At 40.2% G+C, this 12,100-nt stretch overlaps 1 protein-coding gene across 1 annotated transcript in view; it reads left to right on the forward strand.

Moving 5' to 3' along the window:
• The window catches only part of EBF1 (EBF transcription factor 1), a gene marked incomplete at its 5' end in the record, with an annotated part of 267,358 nt that overhangs the window by 202,466 nt on the left and 52,792 nt on the right, over positions 1 to 12,100 (forward strand). Inside the window, one exon of the mRNA XM_082291500.1 lies at positions 5,973 to 6,099. Coding sequence (XP_082147626.1) covers positions 5,973 to 6,099 — 127 coding nt within the window. The remainder of the gene's footprint in view (positions 1 to 5,972; positions 6,100 to 12,100) is intronic.

Raw genomic sequence — 12,100 nt, forward strand, 5'->3', positions numbered from 1 at the left:
AAAATAAGTTCTTTCATTTGCCTTCCCATTTCTAAAAATGTCTAGAGCGTTTTCAGTACCCAAGAAGAATATTTTTGTTTTACTTTAATAGAGTATAAAATTGAACTGTCAATCCTCTGAATTTGAGTCCATTTCAAAACTGGAGCAGGCTCATCCTGAGTTGCCAGTAAGGCCCAGTTATGAGCAAACTTGGCTGAGTTATTTTGTCATTGAATTCTGGACGAATTTTAAAGTTCATCCTGTTGTTTCATGGATCCAAAGAAAACATCATTTTAACTGGGCTGCAGAAAATCCCAAACAAAACCAGATAGGCAGAGACTAAAGAAAAAGAGTGAGTCTTGCAGAGCATTTTCATGTGGATTTTTCTAGCTTCAGTTTCAGCTCTAATTGCAGGTGGTTTGGGGGATAAAGTCTAATATTGAAATTAAGCATCATTTTGCTACAGACTTTGCATGGGACCTTGGGCAAATCGTATAATCTACTTAAAGTTCAATTCCCTTTCTCTAAAACAGTAATAAGATTAGTCACCTTCTTTGGAGAGGTGCTGTGAAGATAATTATCGTAAAGGTCCTATATTACTCAGACTTTATTATAGCAAAATCCATGTAAATACCTGAGCTGCATGGATATTTAAAATATAAATCCTACCCCGGTTCAGAAGTAAAGTTAAAAGACAAAAAAAAAAAAAAGTTCCTTTTAAGAGTGAATTTGTTGCTGTCAAAAAGCATGTTATAAATAATTTGAAATGTAAATAATATATTTTTAATTTATTTTACATGTATTAAAGTTTTGTAATTGAAATATTTATATGCTTGAAATGGAGTTGACTGTGTTAAAAAAAGGAGGTTTAAAATGGTTTCTGAAACACGTATTTATTATTTAAACATATATTTTAGCTGTAAACACTCTAACATAATTGCAACCTTTCTCAGCCAGGGAGAACTAAATAAAAACTTAATTTGTCACATTAATTTTGTGCAGAAATGCAGATACCCTAAGCCAGTAGGTTCAATTAATCCTTACCTCCCATATCACTTTATAAAAATGACTTTAAAAGCCCTTGGTATTTTTAGAATAAAACAGAATGGGCCATCTAATGCCTTTTTTTCCAAGGGGCTTTCGTAACCGACAAACAAACAGCGCTGGTCTATCGGGTGCACATGCTGGATGTGCTCAGACAACTCCCAGCAAACATTCTGTGTGCCAGACAGGCTCTGCTGGCAGTGCACACACACACACAGCTGGAATTTGTGGGGTTTCACCCAGGTTCTGTGTCCCTGCGTGGTCGCAAATATTCCAAATCAGCGCTGCTGATAAGAACCCTCGGTTGTTTCTCTCTCCTGTTGGGGTGCTGAGACTCTGAGAGTCGACTTTCAGGGCAAATACATGATTGTGAAGACAAAATTAGTTTCTTATAAATATTCCACCATATTTGCTTAAAATGAACTATTTCTTCAAACACTTTCCTGCCAAGAACATTCCTGCAGCTGTACAGAGTCAGCTGGAAACAACTTCTTTTTCTTTTATATTAAGAAAAGATGAAGCACTCAAACATCTTTTTCTTTTTCTTTTTTTTTTGTTTGTTTTTTTGGTTTTTTTTTTTACGTTTGTACAGCACAAAAACAGAGGGTGATTTTTTGGTTTGGTGGTTTGTTGTTTTTTTGCTTTTTTTTTTTATTGCTGCTGCTGCTGAATCAAATTCTGTGACACAGTTTTTTATTTTGCTTTTTATGTTTGTTATTGATTTTGGAAGTCTCTGTTTTTGAATGCTTATTTTGGAGCTCTGACTCATTTTTAAAAAATGAGTAGGCACCCTCTTTTTGCAAACCAAGGCTTATTAAACAGCATCTGGATGCCCAGAATTGAGGCATACAAAGTTATTGGTCATTTTTTAAAATATAGGTACCTTAAGGGTTCTGTTCTCACTGAAAGCTGTCATTACCTTCAGCTGGTGGGATTTTTCTTCATTCCTGTCCTAATGGTCCTCTTCACACAGAGTCAAAGTCAAATTTATGACTGATTGTCACCATTTCCCTAACCACAAACCAGAGCTCAAGCATGCAAAAATAAACTAGTGACTCAGATTAATGACATCTCCTTATAAAATGTCACTTTTAAAAAAAGAAAGTAACCTGGCACTCTGAAGAGTGTGAAATGATGCTGTATCACACAAGAATGCCTAGAATATATTAGCAAACCACAGAAAGAGGCTTGTTGTACACACTCAGCCCAAATGTGTTTTGGATTTTGAAGGCCAGGCACCGCCCACTATTCTGAAGATCCCTAATTCAGGTTTTAGTGCAACCCACTGCATGTCCCAGCTGACATGTAAGAATTTACATCAAACAGCAAATGCAGTTGCTAAGTATCAGGCCAATTCACTTGAAAACCCCTTGGGAGAAAGGTCCAGTTACTAATTTTATGTCCTGCTCCATTTCTCAATTTGCTAAATGCTGGAATGGAGGAGGAAGATGGATCTGGGATTTTGGCTGGTGGGTTCACGTCCAAATCACAGGCTAATGTCTTGCTCAAGATTTACATTTAAAAAATTTATTCAGAAGGGCAAATAACTCCTATTTAGGAATTCTTGGTTCCTGGCATGTATGGTTGTTTTGATGTCTGTCATCTACCAAGAGTTCCCAGCTGAGGTGAGGACACACTGGCCCTGCTGGGTCACACAGGGAGCTCATCTCCCTCAGTGTCTTGTGTTTGTCACTGGGCGAGGACAGATGCCTAAAAACAACAGGGTCATCATGTCGTGATGCTTCCCCAAAACGCTTTACCCGTCTCCAGATACTCAGGGCTCAGAGGCATCCAGAAGTGGTGTCTTTACTTTTAATATCCCTGGATGGTAATAGCTGAACTGTTCCAGATGCTTTGCATGTAAAGATGAGGCAGATTACACCTTGAAGAAGGTACAGGCTATGTTGGTGTAAAGGAAAAAACATCCAGGGAAAGGTGGAGTGGGTTCCCAACATTAGGCCCCAGGCTGACAGTGTTGACAGGAAAGCATCCCACAATCCTGGAGTTATGGAAGGCAGGGGCAGATCTGCTTTTGCTGTGGGTGGGCTTGGAATGCCCAGACAAGTGCAGCACCAGTTGGGTCATTTGGATTGCAAACCAATCTGGACAATTTGGAGAGCTGGTCCCAGTCCATAGTGCAGATCCTGGCAGCGCTGCGGAACCAGAATTTGAGACCAAAGGTGGGAGGTTTTGATGTGCAAAGGAACATTGCTTGTCCCTTAAAGCCAATCTTCTGATATGAGAGCAATGTAGGGAACTCCTGGTGCATAACCAAGCTGGCCAGGAGACCTGAAAGCTGACCCTGAGCAAAGGCCCCCCTGTCTCAGCACTGAATCTCTGCCAGTGGTCAATGATAGATGTGACGGAGAAATAGCAAAAGGAAAAGGCCCATGGATTCTCCTGGTATACCTCCCAAGCTTTAGTTGTAGGGAAGAGAGGAATAAAATACATCCTGAGCGTCCTAAACCATAGGACTTCAGACATAATGTTCACCCTTTGGGAATGTGTGGGCGACATTATTGTATATTTGTGGTTTTAAACACAGTTAAACTTATTTACTTCAGAGCACAAAGGAAAACCAAACTGTTTGTGGAGAATAAACCAGGAAACTTGCTTAACTCTCCCCAGCTCTCTGTAACAATGGACCATAAATAGGTCAGACATTTCTTGGGAAACAGGGAAGATGAGTATTGGAAAATGCCACAAATTATATTTAAAGAACATTAAAGTGGTGACAGACCAGTAAATGCTGGGAAATTCAAAGATCCAACCAGAAGCTGCCTGTACAGAATGGGGGTGAGGGATGCAAGGCTCATGCTGATGTAGTAAGATGAGCGTGTTAACCTTTACTACTAAAATCCTTGGCTGTTTCTACAAATATTTTCTCCCAAAAATGTCATAATTTTTTTCTCATCTTGCCATTCCACCCAGTTAACCAGAACCACTCGAGGATGGGATTTATCTCAGTTATGTTTGGCTGCCTACAGTTGAGCAAGTAGTCTAAACTTGTCGTGTTGGTTCAGTGGGGAAGGGTCAAAGCTTCCAGAGAGTGGCTCATCCCAATGTGAGAAGTGTCTGAAGCACTAGAAATCAATTGCTGCTTGGCACTGCCTTCGGCCTCTGCTGCCTTTTGAGGGTGTGCAGAGAATTGGCCTGGACTTTTAGACTTTGGTCAGCTCAATTGTAAGACAACTCGTTTTAAGTAAAAGCATTCTTTGGAAGTTTGGGATTTGGTTTTGGGTTTTGTTTTACTCCTGTTAATTTTTTTTTTTTTTCCAATTGATAGAGTGAGCAATTTAGAAAAAAGGGCAGGTTTCTTTTAAAAGTAAGTTTCTAAACCACACGATTCCAAAGCAGAGCCTGAAAACATACTTTTGTAGCTCCCAAACAAGAAGACATCAACCCCTACATGATAATTTCTAAAATGACATGTGGCTTCTGACTTCTGTGGATCTGAATAGCTTTTGGAGCAGTTGATGCTGGTAGTTTTGGTTTTAACGTTCAACTTGATTTAATATTAATTTTCTTATTTTAAATATGGAGAGCTCCCTACTGTGTGTGCCATTTCCCTCTGTAGCACAGATGGCTCTCAGACAGATATTACTCTCCTTCTGTGCTCTTTTTTTAGTCCTGTGCCCTAAACAAAGAACTGGATGAAAGTCTGGGTTTTTTTGCTAGGACCTTACTACAATGCTGAAACATTTGGTTCCTAGTAAAAATAAGAATAAAATAAGCTTTTTATTATATAAAAAAATCTGTTGAAATTTATTCCTCAATCCAGGACATGATTTAACCAAGAGCATAGAGCAGTTGTCTGCATGGGGTGCTCACGCTTTGCTCACTGTCAAGCCAGGTTATGGTCTTGGTTTTATTTGCCTCTCTAGAGGTGTGTTAATGTGCCACAGCCAGAGAAGGATTATCCATGTGCCAGAGCGGTATCTTGGTTGTTGGACACAATCATGTCACCTTTTCTATGGACCTCCTTTTACTGTTTTTTTCTGAGGGAGTGTGAGTGAGAAGAGGACATTTTGGTGATGGGGAGGACAGTGCTGTAGTTTCTGAGAGCAGCAGAGATTTGAGATAATCTGCTATGAATTAGTGAACTCCTAGATGGCTCTGCTAATAATTTCAGGGACCACATTTTAAGAATCCTGAAAGAGCAAAAGTGGTCTAGAGCCTGGAAAGTGCAGCACTGACCCACCCCAACCTTTGTCCCAAGATGATCAGAATCCCCAGCCAAAATAAAAAGAAAGTTAAGTTTATCTACTTATTTCTGTGTAAATCTGCACCTGAAGAAGCCCTCTCAGACATGTGCCAGTCATTGCAGTGAAAGCAGACTGGAAGTGATGGTTAGATGGTTTTATTTGCTACATCTTTTTTGAGTGCTCTCATAATTTTCAAGGAAAGATCCAGCATCCTTTAGAAGCCAAGCTTTGCATTTGCATGAATCAGTTAGACCTCCACAAAATGAAAAGAAAATTAAAGCAGCAGCACATGGTGCTTTTCCAACGTACAGATATCAGGTGGGGACTGGAGTATTTAAAACCCTGGGCTTGTGCTGTGCCATGTTCACACGTGTAACCACGCGTCATTTATGAATCTGTTGTGTTGGGCACTGTCATGACCCCAGAATTCATCCAAGCAAACGTGGGAATCCTGCTGCTGTAAGCTGGAGTTATTGCCTTAAACCAGGGCTGATGCTTGCACAAGGAAGCGATTGCCTGCCATGTATGAAAACAGGAATAATGTTGTTACAAGAATGCTTGTAAATATTGTAGTCACTGGCTTTTGTGTGGGTTACATCAAGATTGTATTCAAACACTGACAGGTTAATTACATGTTTCAAAGCTTGTTTACTGTGATCTGAGAGGAAAGTGTTATTAAAGAAGTGTTCAGCATCTAACAGTGCTTTTTTTCTCTTTCTTCTCCCTTCCCAATGTTTTCTCTAGCTGATTACTCCGCATGCCATCCGTGTACAGACGCCTCCCCGACATATCCCAGGGGTTGTAGAAGTTACATTGTCTTACAAGTCTAAGCAGTTTTGCAAGGGAACGCCTGGAAGATTCATTTACACAGGTATGGATGCTTTAGATGAAAGGAGGAGAAATAGGGCAGGCAATACATCACACTTATTAAGGCTTCTGCTTTCGTCATTAAAAGCTGTGCTGTATCTTATTGTTTTGGCTGAGGATGTCAGTGAAGGGACCAGTTTGAGGTTGGAGTCAGAACTGGGTAACTGTAGGGATGAATCTGAAAACAGCAGTGTGGGATTTTTGTTTGGCTGGTCGTCCTCACAATGGGACATCTCTTTACCCAGGAGGGGGGAGGAAGGAGGGAAACAGATACTGCAGTACTTAAACAAAAGAGAGGAAGAGTGCAAGCACAAGGAGCCAGACACACAAAGCTGCCTTGAGAAGGATCCTTCTAAACATCTCCATCTCAGTTGTCCAGCAAGTCTTGCAAGGGTTCAAAGCAGCAGCCTGTTTGCCAGCCCATCTCACCATAACTCACTTGTCTCTGACTTCCAGGGAGCTCAAGTAGCTCTCAGCCCAGCCAGTGCTGCAGACACAGTGACTTGCAGGTGCTTTGGGGTGGTCTCCACACTGGACACCACTAAGTAGAGTGATTTAGCCTCAAGAATTACTAACAAAAAAACCACACTGGGACTTTGCAGGTGCTGTCAGTGTCAAACCATTCTCAGTAGTTATAGGAATGGCCTGGGAAATAAATCAAGTAGCAGCTTAACTTTTTAGAAGGGATATGTGTCATTGATTCCTTGGAATGTGTGTGTGCTGCAGGAATTAACAGCTTTGCCCTGGTTTTGATGTGCTTTTAATGCACTTGTTCACATCTACAGCCAGGACTATGCTGGAACTGTTTGCCTGAACTGTGGTTCAGCACAACCCAGTGCAATTCATTTCCTCATCCTTGATTGCCCCTGGAACTTTAAGATATATCATAAATACTTGTGACTGAGGCATTCTGAATTCCACTGGGCACATACATTGCTCCAGCTCTCAATGTACACCCAGGGACTTGAGGCAGAGGAGAGAATTCTGTGCTCCAGCTGGGCAGGAAAGCTCTTATTTGAATTTTGTTAACACTAAGGAAGTTGAACAAAGGTGCCTTATAAAGCTTTCTTGTCTTTTTCGAATACCCTCTCTCCCAGTTGGGATTATGCACTGGGTTTCTTTACACTGGCTCTTACAATGTTCACATGTTGCCCTGCTGGCCAAGCAGCAGGCACTTGTGGAGGCTTTGTGTGTTTATTTGTGAGCATTATGTTTTCAGCAATGTGTGGGAAGTCCATATACTGGATGATAACTCACCATATCAGAAAAGTTATTTAGAGTTTGAATGTGTTGGAACAAAAGGAAAAGCAAAGGTCAGATTGATGGCTAGTGCAAATTGATGGTGTGAACCATCACTGGAGTGGGTTGCCCAGAGCTTTGGACTGTTTGAGATGAATCCTTTCCCTCCTCTCTTTCTTGCAGGAAGTTGTGCTGTCCTGCTTGTTGTCACCTCACTGGGGTGGCTGCCCCTGGGGCTGGTGAAATGGCAGGTGTGAATGTGGAAGGAAGAAAAAAGGGGGAAACCTGCTCTCCTTAACTTTGCAAAGAAATTTTTGATGACTTCTTTAAGTGTAAAAATGGCTTGAACCCATTTTGGGGTTGCTTTTCAGATCATCATTAATTAGCTTTTCCAGTAAAAAGGAGGGCAGCAATTTAGCTTGTCTGCCCAGAAGCAGATGGCTGAATGTGGAAATAAAGTGTCCCAGTAGGGTGAGTGTTTCCATGTATGCATTTACAGGTTGGTGTTTAAAACACAGTATTTTTCATTGGATAAATGGAAGTTATGAAGTACTAAATAATAATGATAAAAAATTATAAAATCAAAGGTGAGCCAGTCCATGGACAATTCTCTCACTTATGCAGTTACTTACAGAGTTACAATAGATACAGAAAAGCTGTGGTGACTGAACTCTTACCTCACACAATTTGCATTTTCCTTTTAGAGCCAGCCTGAACTTAAATGTAGCTTTTTAAAAAGGACTAAATGAAACTAAAATAAAAACAGTTAATGCATCCTGACCTTCAGAAGTGCCTTCCAGCCCTTTAAACAAAATGCAGGTTCAGTACACGCCTGCCGATTAGTTTTAGTTAATTGAAAATTATAGGATTGACCCAAGAGGAAAATTTTGTTTGCACTCCAATCACTTTTACAAATTAAGGAAAATTACCACAATTTTGTTTAGCTAAGGTTTCACACTGAGTTCACGAAATTAGCTCAGCCATCCCAACAAAGTCAGCACTTTGTTAGTGAGCACTAGAAAAAAACTAATAGTCTATGGTGTGTACAAACGAAGCATAGAAAAAGCTATGATGCTTTAGAGAACTAGGCCAAGTGGTTTTAATTAGGATTATTGGTTCATTGTAAGTTTTGAAGAACAATCAAACTAGCAGATTAGCTGTTTCTTTTAAAGCTAGAATTTCTTGTCATTCATTTTTCCCATGAGAACTTGTTTTAACTCCCACATAGCACTATTTTTTTTTCCTTTTTTTTTTTCTCCTTCTTTTTTTTTTAACAAGGCCTGCAGGAAATGGACCAATTGGAAGTTGGGATACAGTAACATTCCCCAGCATCACTCCAGCCGATGGGAGTTTTTCACAATGTTCTTCAGTGAACTCAGTGTTCTGGAACATATTACAAAACCACAGAGGCCAAATGTTTTCTCAGAGGAGTTTGGCCTCTGTTTTTGGCCGAAAACATTTCAGCATCACTTGCTGCTTATTTACCCTGCTATTAAGAACAAGAAAAGGGGAGAGCAGAAAAAGGAGGGGGGGAAAAGCAAAAGAGAGTGTCAGAGAGAGAGAGAACAAGACCTGGGGTTTGTGGGCGGTGCAGGAGTTGATCAAGCGTAGTTTCCTTTCTGGTGAGAATGTCCCTGCTCGTTAATGGTCCCATTTTGTGGTCAGGTCTCATTTAGAAGAAATTATTTTTAATCAGTGTTCAACAAAATATCCCCTCAAGCCACCTGGTTGTAAACTGTTTTTTTCTTACTGTTAAGTAGTTAAGTTCTCAGAAGAAAATACCCAGTGACCCATTAATTTTAGCCTTTTTTTCCTCTTTAACTGCAAATAACTTAGTAACATGATCTCTAAGCAGTCCATGTGCCATCTAGAAATCAAGGTCACATATATACAGAGAAATCCTGGCTTTTGTGAGTATTTCTGAAAGAAATTAACCAGTGTCAACCCCATGCTTACAAGAAAACATCAGTTTTTTATTTTCCATCTGCAAAGCGAGCCATTAGCATGCACTTAGAGAGCAATTATTTCTTCGATTTTAAGCTTTGACATTCCTGAGAGAACATTATTAGAAATACAGAAGTCTGAACACACTTTGAATGTGTGTTCATTTTGAAATAATATTAAACATCCATATTGCACATAGAAATACCCAAACTTGCTGTGGCACTCTTCATCTCTGTTTCTTCTGGCATTGGAGAGCATTGGATGAATTAAGCTTTGTGTCACAACTTGGAAGTCAGGTATGTATCACTAGCATTATTTTAGGACTGGAGAAACTGAGATAAAGGCAGAGATTGGAGATACAAATCCATAGGTAGTTTAGCAAGGTGTCTCAGGGCACCTTGATATATATATGGTTGAATTAAATTGGAGAATTGTCACAAATTTGTGATATGCAGATAGGCCTTTGAGATTTTCTTTGGGTTTGTTTTAATTTAAAAAAAATGGGTGTACCATGGACAACATGAATTTCACAGATGACTTTTGCGGTGGTACTAAACTGCAAGATCTGAGTGGGGCTGCACGACTGTAAGTGAGATGAGAATTTATCTCACTGCATATTGGAAAGGACATCTGGAGGGTCCATAAAAATGCATTATGCTATGTCTTCTACCACCTGCTCAGTTTAAGATTTTGTGCTTTTGTTCCCAAAGCAGAGCAAAAGACTTCATAGGGGCCAGAAGTACAGAGCTGTGTCACTGAGGCTGTGTGCAACACAGGTTAATTCAGATTCTTGGCTGAGCAGTACCCCAAACACTGCTCCTTGTTTTGGAAGTAGGTTACATGGTTGGATACAGGTTGGAATTTAGGGACCATTTTAATTTGCATTAGGCTTGCAGGGAAGCTGTGGGCTGAACCCTTTGTGTGCTCACAGGGCACCAAGAGGAACAGGCAAGTCCCCCGTGGGCCATCTGGGGTTTGTTACGAGCTGTGGGGTGGGATGTGTCTCCAGAAGTGCTGCTAATGGGAATGGCTGGCTGGAGGGTGAGTGTGGGCACACAGGGCTTGTTGTGCACTGGCAATAACCCGGATGCTGAGCCCTGATCCTCCAGGATAACTGTGACAAAGGCTGAGTAGGACAGAGTGGACACTGCCTGGGCTGACCAGCGTTTGTGTTATGCCATTGGGCCACTGTGTGTGGAGAGATGTGGAAATCCTGGTGCTGTGAAGGTCAGGATATTCACAGAATTTCTGGGAAACTGCGTCTGTCTCTGAAATGTCACAGGGCTTCTCAGGGAACTTTTCACTCCCCTATTTGCTACAAAGAAGAAATAGCCTCATGTGGAAAAATCTTCTGAAAAACATTTGAGTCTGTGTACAAACAGGAAGGGCCTTGCAGATCACAGATGATTTGGGTAACATTTCCAAAAGTCTCTGTTTTAGGTGACTTCATTTTCAGATTTTTAATTTTAGGTGGTTTTATTTACAGAAGCACAGGAGTAGTTGTCTTCTGAGAATCATTTTCTTTTCATTTTTTTAAGTCAAATGCCTTCAAGAGTAAGAGACTGAAAACTACCTGTCACCATCTAAAACTTCAATCCATGGTCCTGGAAGCAGAGGTTGGAGTCATGTACAGAGATCTGGTTAGAACTGGAACCACTTAAAAACTGATCTTGAGCCCCTTAAGTTTCCAACCTGGTAAACTTCAGCAATTTCCTTTGCTAGGAAAATTTCCTCTTTTCAAGAAAGCACCAATAACTATGCAAAGTTCAAAAGATACATAATCAATGAAACAATCAGTTTTCAGAATGGAGAGTTCTGGAGTTTGTAGACTAAAAAAAAACAATTTAAAAAAGAAAAAAAAGGAAGGAAAAAGAAGTGGTGATAAGAGATTGGCTGTCAGAGGTTCCTGTAGCCTCAGTGGAGCCTTTCTTGATCCCTGTAGACTGGAGTTTCACCCTTACACCATCTAACCTTGGCCATAGCTGTGTGGCTGTTAGTTCCTGAGAAATGTTAAAATCTAGTGGCAGTTATTCTCAAAATCAGTAATCCACAACCTCATTAGTTTTACAATGCCTCATGTGTGTTTATTATTAAATCATGAGCACTTCAATAACTGATTAGTATAAATCAGGAGAGAAGGCCACCATCAACAGAACAATAAAAATAAAAGAAAAAATCCAGCATCTCTGATGCTGTATCAGGTTTTATACTGATGTGTTTATAAAATTCTTCACCCTCAAAGATATGAGGATCATTAAGCTGAAATGAAATACAGAGCACATCACTTCTCCAGAAGAGTGACCACCTATGAGATCTGATAGCTAGCAAATGAATGCTGTTCGTTTTTAACAGCAGTTTTTATCTGCCTTTCACTAGTAAATATTAATAGCAGTGGCAGAATAAAAAGTATCAAATGTCTTGAAGTTAAATAGTCACAAGGTGCTGCAGAACAGAACAAAATCCTTCAAAACAAAGAAATATATAAAGTTTAAAATAAGAGCTGTTCATTCTTGAAAGCAGAAGAGCCTTGTGCTGCAGGTTACCCTGGGCTTTGGATGCTCCATAGAAAACCTGTTCTTGATCTCAGAGAGGCTCAGGGGAGGAGAGATAGCAAATCCTTACTCTAGAGCTCAATCAAGTAAGGATGAATGAAATCAAGCCTTTTTAAATGTAAACTTTTACTGGGGAATTTAATTAATGTCTCTGGAAACAAGCAAAAAAAATCCTTAGAACAACTGTTTTAAAAATATCCTAATGCAGATTTCACTGGGTTCCCCCTTTATCTCACTGTGCCAAGTGTTCCTTCCCTGGTGGACCTTGCC

The sequence above is a fragment of the Coloeus monedula genome, assembly GCF_965178545.1.
Source record: "Coloeus monedula genome assembly, chromosome: 15".
Taxonomy (NCBI): domain Eukaryota; kingdom Metazoa; phylum Chordata; class Aves; order Passeriformes; family Corvidae; genus Coloeus; species Coloeus monedula.